Source organism: Melopsittacus undulatus, chromosome 4 (assembly GCF_012275295.1).
Source record: "Melopsittacus undulatus isolate bMelUnd1 chromosome 4, bMelUnd1.mat.Z, whole genome shotgun sequence".
NCBI classification, from domain to species: domain Eukaryota; kingdom Metazoa; phylum Chordata; class Aves; order Psittaciformes; family Psittaculidae; genus Melopsittacus; species Melopsittacus undulatus.
Genome location: NC_047530.1, coordinates 57471568 through 57488057, shown reverse-complemented (window position 1 = coordinate 57488057; position 16490 = coordinate 57471568). Strand labels below are relative to the sequence as shown.

General features: G+C 44.0%; 1 protein-coding gene across 1 annotated transcript in view; it reads right to left on the bottom strand.

The window, feature by feature from the left end:
- Positions 1-1381: 1381 nt before the first annotated feature.
- The window catches only part of TMEM86A (transmembrane protein 86A), a 29296-nt gene continuing 14187 nt past the window's right edge, over positions 1382-16490 (bottom strand). Inside the window, exons 2-3 of the mRNA XM_034061641.1 lie at positions 12219-12483; positions 1382-8136 (exon numbers count right to left, since the gene is read on the bottom strand). Coding sequence (XP_033917532.1) covers positions 7709-8136; positions 12219-12483 — 693 coding nt within the window. The 3' untranslated portion in view covers positions 1382-7708. The remainder of the gene's footprint in view (positions 8137-12218; positions 12484-16490) is intronic.

Sequence of the window (16490 nt, the reverse complement as noted above, 5' to 3'; positions counted from 1 at the left end):
TGGTCAATGAGAATCCTGCTTCTGAGTTCAAGAGGAGCCTTGGGTTCTGTCTCCATGTCTCCAGAAAGCTCAGCAGGACCTCCATGATGAGCTAGGCTTCATTACATCAGATTGCATACAAACACAGAGTAAGCCACAGATCTGAAGTACTTAAATCCTTGCAATATGAAGAAGGTAAATACAGTCTTCAGCTTTGCAAGTGAGGGGATCACTTTCTCAAAAAGCTGTCTGTAGAAAATGAAAGTTGAGATCCAAAAGAATCCAGGAACCTCTGTGCTGGTGGCCAAGACTAGATAGGGAATTACAGAATATCTGAACCATTGTAGGATCAACAGATTGACAGATATATGAATATGCATTTATACACATTGGTGCTGGCTCTTGTAGTGAATTCTTCCAGGAGCCAGGTGTGGGATAAAAGCATAGCAGTGGCCAGCCACAGCCACATGCTCAGTCTGACAGTATTTTGCCACCTTTGTTTCATGTGGAGCTAGGAAGGAGGTGTAAGGAAATGGGATGCTCCTCCCAGCAGGCCTCTAATATTTTAAAGGAACTGTAAACAACCAAATAAAAGAAAGAGGGAAGCAGCACCCTCTTCACCTGCCGTTAACCCCTTTAGGCTACTTTGAAAAGAACTGGTAGTATTTCTGCTTGGAACTGGTTCACTTTCAAATCAGGAACCACTCCTGGGCTGGGAGTAGTTACACACACTGCGTTTCTTTGCTATAAATCCTTGAAACCCATTCCATTGGTGACAGATGGCCTGGTTTGGGATTAATGTAACCAAATATCTGTGTCACTGCATCAAACAGCTGAAAAAACTGGCACCATACCCCAACCAGAGATAAATGTCCATACTACCCTACTTTCTTCCTCCTGGACATTTTGCTGGGGGGAGAGACAGGGGTGAGAAAGATTTGGCCATTTGTCTGGGACTTCTGGGCAGTGAGCAGCCTTCCCAGAGCAGTCCTTTGCTGCCTTCTCTTTGGAAGCAGACAAACAGCTGTTGTACATGGGACTGGCTGCAGCAGCAAGGGGTGAGTGTGCTTCAAGGCTCCGCATCCCAGGGCACCCGGGACATGTTATAACAAGAGCTAGGTGGCATCATCATAGTGGTGCATAGTCGGTTTGTGTTGGATGTGCTCAATGGGGTTCATGTGGCTGTGTTTCAGGGTTCCCTAGACAGAAATAATACTGTACCTATCTGTGACAGTCAGCTTCAGTGGGGCACTGGGCAACTCCAGGGCAGAGCCACACAACTAATGGGTGTAATAGTGGCACAAAACTGCCCACCACAAAGGTTCAGCTGGCTACTCCATGCTGAAACTGTCATAGAAACATAAAATGAGCAAGGAGACATTGTATCTGGACAGTAAAAATACACAGTAAATTAATATTTTTAATTGCTGTTACACACAGAAGAAATGAGAAAAATACATTCCAAACAAAGAATTAAAATAGTAAAATCAGCATAAAAATGTGTTAAGAAAAGATCCCAGATCAAGTGGCCATACTGCATGTGGTGACCTTTATAATCACAGTAAAGGAAGTAAGTGCTAGACACTTTCAGACCTGTCAAAATGCTTGACTCCCAGAGGAGAGCAGCTGCTTCAGTCATGTCTTTCAGTGCACTCTTCTGAAACGCATGGAAGAGGGGCTGGAGCAAAAGGCTCGCACAGGCGCAAGACAGAGAGATCAGTGTCCAGAACAGACCAGCCAGTCTGTGGTCTCAGCCATGCAGAACTACTGTTACCAATGGCGTTTGCTCTTTCCTTCCTTGTTTTCTGTAGTTGTTTTGGTTTAGTGGTGGTTGTTGTGGCCTTCTAGTTTTTGGCATTTATTTAACAAAGCATCAGGTTCTGCTGGCCTCACTCTGCCAGTGCTGTAAGCTTGGAGCGAACCTCCCCAGGTGAATTAGGAGCAAGGCCTCCTGGCCCTGCAGGAGCATGCACAAGCAAGGTCTAGGTACATGTTTGTACTGATTCAGCACCATTGCCCAGCAGGCTGGCTTTGGCTTCTTGCTTCTTATTTGTCAGGAAAAGCTTTTTCTTTATTTCCTGATGCTCTCTCTCTTCTGACTGATCCAAATTGGCCCAGTTGTGCTCCCACTGCTGTCTCAGTGGCTCAGCCCCTACATCCCTCTTACATGAGGCTGGCCTTGTGCTTCAGCCTCACTGTTGAGCCGTCACACCATTCCAGAAGCTCATCCTACAGCAGCATAGTGTCACCACAGGAACAATACAAGCCACAGAAGTTTTGGCATTCCTGCCAACTGGCCATCTTTTTTCATGTGTAGTCTATCTAGAGTAGTTTAATTTTATTTTTTACAATAAGAGCAAAAATAAAATAACATTAAGAAAACTTTCTCCAAACTAGGAAAATTAAAACCCATGAAACATATAAAGAAATCATAAAAATTTGCATTGTGTTTGCTTCTGAGTTCATATTAAGATTTTACTGCAGCTGCTTTTAAATTATGGTCCATTTCACACGTACACAGCTCATATTTCTTGGTGTGTAATTCCTCTCCTTCATTTGTGTTTGTACAGCAGCTAATGCTACTAGAACCAAGTAGCTTCTGGCTGTGGTCCAAATCTGAAATCAGTGAACAGTGGTATTTTTATACTAGTTGAGAGCATGGTGATGGTTTAGAGCTGTATTTCTAGATCAACATTTGTTCTGGGCTATAGGACTAATGGTACAAGCACTTCCTTCATGATGGAACCTGCTATTTCTTTGATTCACATGAAAAGGAAGTAACTCTAGAAGGATATGATGACCTTATTGATTTCATCAAGGCCTTCCCTCTCTTGATTAAAGCGAGAACACTTACAATCACAGAAATTAAACATCCCTTTGCAGGTTGTCCCATGAAACCTAGCTGACCTTCTTCAGGATGAAGGTTGAAAACAATGACTTCCTTTTCTGTCCCAGTCTTTTCAACAGCCATAACAGATTGTCAGAGCACTGTGTTTTGGCTGGATTAGATTTATTTTAGCTAAGTCAGGGATAAACCAGACTGCAAAATTTGGATGTAAGACTCATACCTAAGAATTTGGTTGGGGCTTTTAGAAGACCTAAAAACCATCTGCAAAACTGAAATTACAATTCAGGCTTCTGAGCTAAACCCTCCTCAGAGTTCATCTGAGCCCATCCTGTTAACCAGTGTAAATAAAAATTTTGCATTTTCTTTCCATCTGATGCAAACTGAAAAGACAGTCACATGTTCTGTGCTTTAAGGAAAGTCCTGCAGATCCCTAAAAGCTTTAACAACACTAAGGTAGGATAATACTTGGGATTTACATAGCACTTTACATCTTCAAAGCACTGTATGAGCATTAATCCTCATAGCATCCTTGTGAGGTAGGTAGGTAAGTGCCAATATCCCCATTTTAGAAATGGGGTGAGGGCCTGGTCCTGTGCTACTGTAACTTGGCATAGCACTGGCCCTCATACACACAAGCCTTTTTACACCAGAAGAGGACCTGGCCCTAGAAAATTTAAGTGACTTACCTAAGGCCACAAAAGGAGAAAGCATGGATAAAAGGCAGGAGAAGTACCCAAGAGGACTTCTGTCGTGAGAAGCTGGAACTTCCTTTCCTCTTCCCAGAACACAGTTATGACACCTCTGCTAAAAAGAGCCCCTGTCTGTATCCAGAAACTAAGCAAAAAGAAAGAGGCACCTACCCCTGAGCTTTACAGTTGCTGTTTGCTTTGATCTGCTTCTTCCAGAATTGCTCCCAAAATTACCATGATAGCAAGCTGAAAACCTACAGTTAGTGTCAAACTACAGGAACAGAAAACTCTTCAGGTCACTAAAAGTTCTGCAGAGTTTGTCCTGGGAATTTTGCATACTTGTGTAGAAACTATCTCCATGGATTACAACAGACCTTCAGCAATCTACTTAAAAGCCATGTTAGAGTAATTGCTAAACAAATCTGTCTTAGAGCTGCCTCAGCACAGAGGAGTATGAAGTCAGGCATCAAGCATGAATACAGTTTTCTGGTTAGAGTAGGAATAAAGCTGTGGCTTTGTTCATCTCAACCCGCCATTCATCTCAACACGAACTTCATCCTGTCAGTGTAACTGGTGCAACCCAGAAGCATTACTAGTATTTAAAAAAGAGTTGCAATTAACATTGCTTCTCTGACTTCACTGGGAGTCTTGTGTGAGGAGGATCTATCTACAGAGATACAAAGCTGAAATAAATATGCTACATCTTTTATCTGTCCAAATGAGGAGCCAAAGGATCTCAAAGAGGGTAATAACTACAGAAAGGAAAGAGAGCAAAAGTAATTGAACCATGTGTGGAACCTCTAAAGATCATAAACAGGAATTGCAGAGGATGTTTGAATACAGCAGTGTGAAAAGAAAGCCTCTGTATTTAGCAGGCAAAGGAGCTGATGCTGCTGGGGCCAGGCACACTACACCACTGGGAGGCTTCATTCCCTCTGTGATGTGTCTGGGCCAAAGACTGGATGCTTCTCAAAGACAGTACCCCTGAAAAGGAGAAGAATGGATCAAACCTCTCAGTTTTACAATGCAAAGAGACAACACGAAGGCCCACAAAGGCAGTACCACAAAAAGTCGCGTTGTTCCCACTTCTTGTTTGCTCCCTTTCAAAGTGAGATTTTCCTCACTGGGGTTAAGGGAACAGCTTTAATCCCAAGAAGAAGTATTTAATGGACTACCAGCAACCTCTTAGTGTTTCTCAGGGTTTATGAACCTCAACAGTTGTATCAAATAAGTATCCACAGCAGGTGGTCTCTTCCCAGCAGGAAGGAACCTCCAGGAAAATGGTCTCATTCAAGTATATGGATTAAAAGGTGGAATGCAGAGTGGAAGAGAGATTTTGAAAACTGAGAGCCTTTGCTAGCAAACCAGCCAGGACTCTCCCTGACTTTGTATGGCCTCTGGGCCAGCCCACTCCAGAGGAGAGGACAGTGAGGGAACAAATGCCCACTTGAGCTGCACATATTTGCTGTCCCAGCTAGAGCTATCCAGAGAACTCTGCCACCAGGAACTGCACCTCTGATGACAAGTGGAGAGGAATGGGCAGGTCTCCTGATAGCACTTAAAAGACCAACTTCTGCAACTGTCCAGTGGCTGATGGTGGAGCAGGATAACAAAGCCAGCCAAGATGAAAAGAGACACAGAAAAGCAACTTGGCCATCTCCAGGAAACTGAAGACTGCTCATTTCTCGGGGAGAAGAAAAAAATCGAAATTCTGACTTTCAAACAGAGCTTTCTTTAACATGCAGTCATTTTCCTCACAGTAAAGGGAAGCTCAGGGTGCAGGGGAAGAAGTGACAGCTAAGGACCAAATGTGCTGGACTGACCCATGTCAAGGAGCTGTAAATCACACTGATATGTGCTGTTTGATCCCATGCTGGGAGAACAGTGGGGTTCACCCCAAATGCTTAGATTTCCTCTTAGCTGGGTCAGCCTGTTGCAGGAATTGATTTGCAAACATTCAAGCTGAGTAGCAGCAGGTGACATCTGCAGAGCTACACTGCTGGGTTCAAGCTGTGGCCAGGAGATAAGCAGTGCTGATGAATGAAGTTGGTTTATGGCTCTAAATTCCCTTACTAGTTTACTCTAGGCAGGCCCTGGTGTGCCAGTGAATGAACCCTGACAATATTACACAACAGCATTAAAGGGAAGAGATTACACAGGGCTGTGCTATTTACTATGCTTTCCCTCTCAATAATGCAGCTGACCTTTCTGTCTGGCTGAAAAGCAGCAGAAGACTTCACGGGGTCAGGATAGTTAACCCAGATTTTTGTCATACTGGCTGCATTTGCACTAATGCAGGAGTCATGGGGAGGTAATGTCTATTTGCCCACCCAGTCCCACCATGCAAGGCCAGGGAGGAGCAGGAGATCCACAGAGCAACTTTCAATACCAAGGGAAAAGCTAGCAGGGTTGGTAAGGTTTCCTTAGCTGCTCCCTGACCCTGACGCACTCTACAGAGAGGAATTCCTGCTCTGCCAACTGTGCCATGGACTCAGTGCCAGGCTTTAACCTGGAATGGTCTGGGCATGCTAAGTATGGAGACTGTGGTGATTTTCAGCCCACAAGGCTGGTCTGGAGGGCTGCCCCTCCTGCTCCCTCTGCCTGCATGCAAGGGGCTGTTGGGGCACATGGATTCAAGTTGTGCAGTCTACACTGGTTGTCCCTGTTTGCCTGTAGATCTGAAGAGGTGCAGGAATCCTCAGCAAGCTTCCTTTGCACACCTGAGTACACTCATGTCTTAAATCACTGAGGGAGCATCTCAGCCCATGAGAGTGGTCCTAGGAAAGGGCCAGAAAGAAAATGTACATTCAAGATAGTTTCAAACAGAAAGAGAGTTTGCTATGAAATATTCTAAACAAGAGGAAAAAATACACATATGGTCACAAATGAACTTAGATTAAAAATTGGGGCAACCTCTTCCTCTTATAAGAGCCTGAAGTCAGAATTAGTCTTGCTTCCTCAGATGGGCAGACAAATCCAAAGCATTTACACCAGAATTAAGCACATTCTCACTGCATCCATGTGAGTTTGAGAAGGAAGCGGCAGGCACTTTGAACATACTTCAGTGCTTTTCAGGAAGTCCTGCTGAAAGAGGCTTTCTGAACACAAGTGGTGCAAAGCTGACTGTTACCACCAGCTGGCAACAGTATACATCCAAAATCGGGCTTTCTCCAGAGGAAATGCTCACATAAAAATTCAAGAGACATACTGCAAGCAATGGTATTGTAAAGCTTCATGAGTATATGGAATATTATTTGTTAAGATACTGGGAAAGAAAGGCATAAAAGTCAGATTCCTGTCTGCCATATTAAGGATAATTAGGATATACATTACTAAGACACAAGCTCAAAGTTCCTCATGTGCCCATTAGGTCTCAGCTGACACTGGTGGCTGCAGACACTATGTAACTGCACATGAATGACAGCAGAGAACACAGTGACCTGTGTACCTAGATGTCCCTGAAATCCCACCAAACTCCTAGTTCTGCCACACATGACAACGCTGACTTGCACCCACAGACCTGCCCTGGAGCAGTGATGAACCGTGATCAAAGTACACAGCACTGCATGTCAGCACACCTCTTGATCTGTGCTCTCTGTTTGGTGTTTTGTTTTCATCCTGGTTCTGCTGGGGGCTGCCCCACTTCCTGCTATTGATTCCAAAGCTCATCCCTTATCTGCATGTTGGTGTTTTTACTCAAACTCCAGGTTTTCTTTCAGCAGAGGCAATAGCTCCAGTTAGCATACTAAGTAATACACAAAAAAAGACAAACATTGATTGGTTTTTACCTATGATTTTACCAGAGACCTGTGCCTGTGTGTTTACTAGTGAAAGCAAGTCTTCCAGCACAGTGCATGGCCAAACCTCCTTTCCATCAGCCCTCCTCATCCCAGACATTCAGCATCAGTTTCAAGACTAACAAGTAATGCAGTAGTACAGCACTTCCGAGGAGGAAAAGTTGACTGAGTAGCTATTGCAGGGACAGTCTAAGCTTTCTGATGAGGACTCCACACTGAAGTAAGCTGTATTCAGAGAAAGCCATTGGAAAAAAAAATCCCCGAAGGTGATGCTTCAAAGAAGCAAAATCAACATCACCAATGTGCTTAGAGAAATGGAGATCTCTCTCAGGGGTGAATGCAGCTACAGCACCTGAGATATAGCCCACATTGTTCACAGACTATTGGCGCTCCACCTAGCTCCTCTTTCTGAAGTCCTCTTCATCTCTGCTCTCTACAGCTGAGAGTGCAATAAGCATTTGGGCTGCATAGTAGGTAGCCATGATGATGAAGCGTGAGTAGGGCACAGGAAAACAGAACTTGTTAAGTGCAATGGTCAGATCCGACACCATGAACAGCATCGCTCCAATGCAGGCCGAGAGCTTGGTCCATGTCCAGAGGTCGTTGCACAGCTGCATGCCGGCGACTGCTCGCCAGCCCATGAAGCCAATCAAGGCAATGTAGACAGCTACCAGGTAGGTGAATGGGCCTGAGAGGTAGGAGTACAGGAAGGCGTAACAGGAACTGGAAACAAGGCCCATCAACAAGCCGGCTTTGAGGTCCAAAGGCTTCATGCCAAAGGCTGAAGAGTACAGGATGTGTGTGATGGCAAACATCAGCAAACCTGGAAAGATGCATTGACATAGCAAGTGTGACCTTTTGTCAGTGACTGGCAGTTGGTAGCAGAAGAAAACATGTAACTATATTGGGTTTCAAATACACCACAACAAGTACAGGCTTAGATGTCCTTGCAGCATTACAACTCAACGTTATCAGGGAACCATACTGACCACTTGGGATCATTTTAACATAATCTATTCATAGGAGATCAGCCTTAGCACAAGTTCACACCCTAAGAAAAAGCCCCGCACATACACAACTGCAGCCAAGTACAGCTTTGTTGTGATGCAAATGTTTTTCTTGAGAGGCCAGATGAACTAGGCTGCTGCAGAAGAAACAAAGCTTGTTTTTCAGGTGGTTCCTCCTCCCCTGCTTTGGACAGAAGGGTGTGAGCAAGGCAGACCAAAGATCAGTCCTCTAACTAGCCAAGTGTTTTGCTCATAGGCCACATGTGGAACAGGAAGGCTGGAGTCAGAGCAGTGTAGAAACAAAATGTGAAAAAAGCTACCAATCCCTCAGCATTCAGACAAAAAGCCTGACAGTATTTAGCCACAAACCCAAAGGTACTCAGGGACTAAATCTGGCTTCTATTCCATCTCTGCCCACAGCTAGGAAAAACCTAAGCTGGACAGAAGCAGCTGGCACATTTCAGGGACTGCACCAATGTGATCTGCCAACAGTTTTATGGCTATTTGCAAGATTCAGATGAACCTTTATGAGTGAAAATAAAATGCCAGATTCTCTTTGAAGTATTGGTACAGCTGCTGACTACTAGCTGTCGTGCCAATTGTAGATAATGGGCCCCAAACTGAGTCCAGTTCCTCTGGTCCTCTGATTCTCAGACCCACACATGGTGCAGCTGCAGGCTGTCCAACTTTATCCTGGCAGGGTTATTAGAGTAGCTGGAAGTTTTCATGCAGCTTTAAAGCATGAAATGGAGGAAAGGAATTGGGAAGCTGAGTGCACCAGCAGGACACTTGTTTACATTGAAAGCATGATGCTGTGGTATAAAGGGCAGCCACTAAAACCACCTGCTGGCAGACATTTCTTCATCCTAATACTTGAGCAGCTGAGGCAGCTCAAAGAAGGGAAAGTGTCACCCTCAGCCATGGTGGGATGAGAGGGGAACTTGCAGGGGGGTGGGGACTGGTGGGGATCTGGGCTGCAGGATGAGTCTAGGGAAAATGGACTGTGAAAAGAGGAAGGAAGTGCAAAGGGGAGCAATGAGAAGTTAATGTTCCACAGAGGTATTACACATCATGGGCATAGCACTGAGGAAACCAAGGAGGGATTTAGGATAAGAACTGTTTACAGTGTTACAGTACAGGAAAGGTTAGAGCCCTGGCACAGTAAAAAGAAGGTGACTTTGCCTAGTAGTGAGGAATGTTTTTTCCTTAAGTGGCATTATATGGAGAGTTCTGGGATGGGGAACTGAAGAATATGTTGTTCTTCATGCAGGCAGCTGGTAACAAGGAGAAGGAGGAGAGGAGGACAGGATGTGGCAGCCAAGCAGAAGCCCAGAAAGGTAGGAGGAGTTTTGTGATACATGGTGAGGCTGGTCACAAACAAGGGAGTCAGCTCCCAGGATTGCTCATTCATCACATATAAAACAAGTCAGAAACTGGGGAATCCTGTGACAGGTGCGCACGGAGCGGGGATGCATTTCTCTTGCATTTCGCAGCCTTTGGCTTGACCCCCTTAACCACATCAGATAGAGAAGCCCTACTCCTCTCTGTCCACTTCCTTCCCCTGGGGTTTCCTTCCTTCTCCATGCCCCTGGAGTTTCCCCTTAGGCTTTTTTGCTAGTCCCTGTCTCCTTCATCAAATTGCATAAATTGTTTCTAAGTGCCTGCTGTTAAAGGAGGTGGATGATAACACTGTAAAGTATCTTCTACAGATAAGTCACTAGTCAGAAAACAGGGTGTTATTAGCAGACTGAAATGGCAAAAATGAAAAAAGCCAAGCCTGCCAAGAGCAGTTTCCCAGGCTCTCGCTTCCCTATAAAGTAATGAACAAATGTCTTTTTACAAAATCATTGTCTCAAAAGCCATTCAAATCAGCCCAGTCCCCAAACCTTTTTTTCCCATCCCAAAAGCTGTAGAAATTTAACAGAAAGCACATTTCTATCCAGTATTTCCTCTTATTCTCCTGAAATTTCAAATTCCCACAGTGTCAAAAGGTTGAATATTATCAGCTGTCAACAACAGTGGCCTGCTGAGTTTAAACAGGAGAAAATACCTTTTGCAGGAGAGGTGAAGGATGAAGTGGGGTAGTGCACTTTACCTGCTAACAGCTGAACCACAAATGTTAATACCTCACTACAGAAGATGGTAACTTGGATTAGTACAGACTGAGGCAGGCAAGACACAGCCAGAATGAAGGCTGACATTTTTTAAATGCTTCAAGACAGCTTTTCTCTCCATAAGAAGAAAAATGTGTCTAAACCCCCAAAGCAACACTTCTCAGTTGTGAGGCTAGGGTCGGAAATACGACTTATTCACAGATTAAAACACATTAACCAGATATGATAACTGATTAACAGATAATGAATTGCTGTAACTGGTTGACCTTCCTCTAGTGCTAGACTGTAGAAGGAACTCAGACATCCCAGCTATGTGGGAATGGAGAAGCTCAGAACAGTCCATGTGTATAAAAATTATCATGGTGAGAATCAGGCCTTGAATGTTTTCCAAGCCACAGCACAAGGAGCAACTCCAGGTGGCAAAAGAGAAGCATAAACCCTTGGGCTGAGGTGACCTGCTCCACGCTGGCTTACCCCTGCTAGGAGGAGGCCCACTAGTGAGAATGCCAACACTCAGCACAGAAAGGATGTACCTCATGAGAAGGCTAGAGCTCCTCAGCAACATGCCCAGATAAATCCAACCCTCAGGGCCCAATCTAAATCCCACCAAAATCTGTAAAGGTTTTTATATGGACTTTTAATGAGGTTGGGATAAGCCCTTGGGAAGCAGAATTAAAACCAGATTCAGAGCATTTGGCCTTTCTTAACTGGCATTGCACACACTTCCCCCTCATAAAGAAACAGCTGTGGGAATACCAGAATAAAACCAAATACTGACCTCATGAGAGGGGAGAAAATAAGCCTTTGACTTTCAGAGCTGACAACAGCACAAGTCAGGAAACTTCCCTCATCTCATCACATTTTCCAGTGGGACAGTCACAACAGCCAGTTAACGATGGGTGTTACATGAGATCCCTGTGCTGGTTGAATTAACTTCAGAAACCCCACCAGTCAGTTTAATGCTTAATGCTGCTGATTTCTTGTGACAGTCCAAGGCCAGGGAGAGAGCTGCTGCAGGCAGGTCCAATGTGGCTTTAAATGATTAAATCATTATGTTCTAGTCTGTAAACTAGTAAAATAAATCAAGCTTGTTTGCTCTGAGAGATCTTTCTGTAGAGAAGACAGGCCACTGTGGTAAGATTTGTCCTTGATTCCCCATCATTTACATGTCTTGCAAAACAGACATGTCTTGTACAACAGGCTGCATGATTCATAATGATGAACCTGCAAGTAGGACAAGATTTCTGATGTTTTGGTTTCTAACATCCACTTTCTGACACCCCCCCCAGGCTACAGACTTGTCAATCAAAACATAAAGGTCCTCATCACCTGCTCTGAACTGGGGATCTTTGCACCATGTGTCCTATTTCTGATCCTTGTAGTGAAGGGCTGACAGATCTCTTTGCACAGACATAGGAGGTCCCATACAACTTCCCATAGCTTCTTGGGAACTGCTAAGTGCCATGAGCATTTCCTTCTCTTCCCCAGGGATTCTGCCCATGCCACCTTCCCAGCTCCAGCCAGCTAGTATGCTGTGAGCACATGCCAGGGAACCAAACCTGTCCCAGTTATCTCTCTAACCTCGAGAAAACCTCAAAAGAAAGACTCATCCACGCTGTGTGACTCCTCTAACCATGATGGATTTTAGTCAAACAATGAGTGTTTCCCACTGCCCAGGGCTTAAGCTATACATTAATAAACAAAACAATGGCCCAGCAACTCATAACTAAATAAAAAGGGTAACAGCTGAACACTGTGGCATCCCTCTCTGACACCGCACTCACCATGAATGAAGTAGCCCTGCTCCTGCCAGATGAGAAAGGCATCTCCCACTGCTGAGAATATGAGTCCTGCTAGGATGCGGCTGGCACTCCGGTGTGACACTAAGAAATTAATTCCATGAGCCAGAAGGAAAACCCACAGGCAGAAGATGGGCAGGCATTTGATGAGGGCACTGAACCAAGAGGGGCTGGAAGTCGGCAGCCAGAGGACAAAATAGACACAAGTGGCCTTAAAGAAGGGCACCAGCTTGGGACCTTCACTCTTCACCTAAAAGAAACAATAATTAAAAACAGAGAAATTAATGGGAAGACTTCAAAAGCATCATTGTGATAAACTGCATAACAGAACTGTCTCTTTCTGAAAGCTGTTCTTGCATGCATACTGTCAACCAGCAGCATTTCTACCCTGCAAAGGCTGGTTGGAATTGACCATAATCCTCAGTCTATACCATTGTGACCCTCTCTGCTGGAAACACCTCATGTCTGGCAGGACGGATTTTGGATGGTGGATACAGAGGAAGGTTTAGGTACCTTTTCTCATTATTTATTCTCCTAAAAACATTTAGGCCATCAGTCAAACTCCTTTGGTGATCCTTGCCACCTATCTTGTGTTTAGACTAATGCCTTCTATACACCTTTCCTACAGCTGCAAAAGTACTGTACTCCCCAGGAATATCTTAGCAGTAAACATGCCAATAAAAGTGCAGATCTTCCCTCCCATTTTGGCAAATCCTCTTGCTTAGCCAGTTGCAGGTTATGCCAAGGATATGACTTTTAAGCCATTAGCTCTCCTGCTCTGTAGCCTCATGCCTGGAGCTTGCTGTTGGCATCACCACATGACTTCAAATACCACCACATCAATCTCCCAGGGGAGGATGTCATTTCCTCAGCTCATTAATGACATCACGTGTGGCTTTATTCCAGCATTACACTAATAATATACTGCCCATATTGCAGGAAATGTTTTGACTCAGGGCTCTATTGTGTAAATCCAGACAAAAAAACAGCATGAGCAGTAGGCTACTCATAACAAAGCCACAGCAGAGGCAGGGCACAAAGCTACAGACTCCACAAGCTGGGTCTGCTCTTAACACACATTTACTTGAGACCACTCTGGACAGTGATAATATACATATTGTGTTCACTTGCCCTCCTGTGATTCTTCTGTATCAGATTTAGTGGAGGTACAGAGAACTCCACATGAGAAAGTTATGATTTTATTTTCTCCTTAGTGTAGCTAAGGGGCAAAATCAAGGAGCAAAGAAGACTTGTTACTTCATGTGCCTGCCTGAGCTATGTCCTGGGGTATTTTACAAGGCCTGTTTCCTCCTGCAGCTAAGGCAGTTCAACCTCCAGAGCTTCCCTACAAGCCAGGGTTCACTCTCAATCTTCTCAAATCTTTGGTCAAGCAAGATTCAGTTGCTTAGTATCACAACAACTTCCCATACTCATGACCAAAGCACAAAGAGGCCTCATGCACTGGAGGAGTACAAGGGGAAATTCAGAGGCATCGGAGCTGGCATCACAGTGCAAAGTCCACCAAAATCATAACAACCATGTGTGACAGTGGGGTTGCTTATCTCACACAAGGAGCCCATGTGCCAAAAACCTGCAAAAGAAACACTGGCCTTTTTTTTTGTTTCTGCTTCCTGCATCATGGGACTTTGCCATGACACAAAACCAGTATCCATCTTCCTTTGATGCAGTATGCCTTGGTACAGACACCTAGAATGGCTGAAGACTGCATAGCAAATATAGCCATGCTTATGGTGCTCAGTTAATAAAGCCTAGGAGGTTTTACTGACACAAGCAAAGAGAGACAGGTGAAGCTGGAAGACAGAGGCAGAGGAGGGCATCTTCACATGCAGTATCTAAAAAAGGGATGTGATCTCTGAAGCAGCAAGACCATAAATAAAGGGCATCCCAAGAAGACAGTGCATTCAAAATTGTTCTCACATCTGATGGAAATTTCCCTAGTATATCAGCAGTTTCTTAGCAGTAAGGTATTTAATTATACATTATTCATAGGCTATTGCCAACACAATCTTTAAACACTCCATTAAACAACCAGGCTACACAATTCAGTCACAAAACTACATCAGCAACTCGTTCACTTTATTGTATTACATAGGGAGCCAATCGAGAGTCCTCTGCTGAGGCTGTCTAAATTAATCACCATTTACCACTTCATGTCTACATTCCTTAGGAGAATTCTGGCAACAAATAACAAATGAAATAAAAGTCATAAAAGCCTACATAGTCTCACAGCACTGAGGATGCCTGGGAGCTGTCATACATGGGTAGTATCATACAAGGGAAGAGTGAAGCCAAGCTTCCCTCTCCTTCAGACCCAGTACCTTGCCCTTCTGATGTGACATCAGGCTCAGACTATCCAAAGCCACTGCCTGCCTCCAGCTCTGCCTCTTTCCCTTCTCTTTTTTATTAAAAATGTAGTTGATCACATTCATCCTTTCACAGCTGTAGGCAACAGATGACCACGCTTCTGGCAGGGTGTGCTCTTCGCCTGCACCAGTTGTGGAGGACCCCACCATGCCATAACAAGCCTGAGATCTTCAGCACGGAAAATTAACAACCTTCAGAGCTACCAAGTGCAAAATAATTTGCAGCATCATCAGTGTGCCAGGTCCCTGTAACAGTCTCAGCTAAGGTAGGTAGGTAGTTTTGTACCTCTGAAGACAAAAGTTTATGCTGAAAGGTATAGTTCAGCCTTGTTTGTAACACAGCATAGAGACACTGCTAGAAGCATACAGGAATATTACTTCAGTTAATAAACAGAGGAAGTTTTATTTAATACTTCATATTAAAAGCACAACACCTGCTAGGAGCAGTTACCATTACAGTCACAGCCTGTCCTCCCCTGTGTGTATGCACGATGAGACAGGTTTTAATTACATTTGTCATTTTCCCCAGGAACCTTGCCTTACTGAATATAAGACATGCACTTGTGCAGAAAGATTATGTTTGCTTGGTAAACTTAACATTTCTATTTCTTACTACTTGAATAGGCATTTTCCAAGCCCAGCCAGCATTATTGTAAAATATTGATTTGTATTGTTTCCATCCTAATAATAATTAAGGAATTTTTCAAGCACAAGAGGTCAGATTCCAATCTCAGTTACTCATTTGTATCCCTGGAATTTAAAGTGTTACAGAGTTCTCATGTAAAAATAGTATTGTATATCTAGAAGGGCTTCAGGCTTCCCATCATTAACACTTTGCTCCTTTACATTTTTTCTATAAATATATTTCAAATTAGTTATTTCCAAACATGTCATTCCCCATTACTGAACACTGAAGCTTATGGGAGGGCTCGAACCAAACTGAGTGCTCCATGAGGGACACTGCTTGATGAGACAGAGGTACCTGCACAGCTGGGCAGCACATTCTGCTGGGATGGTGCAGCACTGGCAATACTTGGGAGAAGTCCCCCAAGGAAAACTGAGGCAACCAGAGGGTGATGCTGGGGGTTGCCCTCTGTTTGGATATGTGGCTAAAGCTTAAGAAGGAGTGATGGGTCAAGTTGCCACCTGGAAGACAAGTCAAGGCTGGTATTTGGATATCATGTACCAACGTGAAGTGTAGGCTGTGGCTTGAGGAAATGTAAACACCTAATCCATGACCAGACTTGCCTGTAGCTCAGGAAAGGAACATTATTTCTTGGCTGCATAGATAAATTGCATCAGGCCACCTATCTCCTTTGCACCTGTGTCTCAAGAGACAGAATTTGAGATGGGGCTGTGCTGTGGTGCTGGAAAAGGAAGCACTTGATGCACATGACAGGATCCTTTTTGCTCAGGTATGTGATTGATTGTAATTCCTTTCAGCAGGGTTTTGCATTTTGTTACAAATTCTATGGCATTTTTGTTCCCACTTCTTTTCTTCTTCCACTGGTAACTTACTTTGTGCTGAAATGCAGTACAGAAAACATCTTGAATACAATTACAAGAGAGTATTTCCAAGTTTTGAATTTCTAAACTGAGCATAATTTAGAGCATGTTTTAAGTGCTATGACTACTAAGTTACTTAGAGTCTTTAAAAATTAGTTTAAATTGCTGTAAAGCCACCATCTCTATTTGTGGAGTTACCGTGAAAATATCATTTATTAAATTATCTGTATTTAACCAAACCCAGTGAAGCCCTCCAAGGCTTAGGCAGACTAGGAGGAAGTTATGTCCTGGTTCTCACTGGGAGATTTTGAGCCAGATGATCTCCAGAGGTCCCTTCCAACCTCAGCCATCTTGTCATCTTCAAATA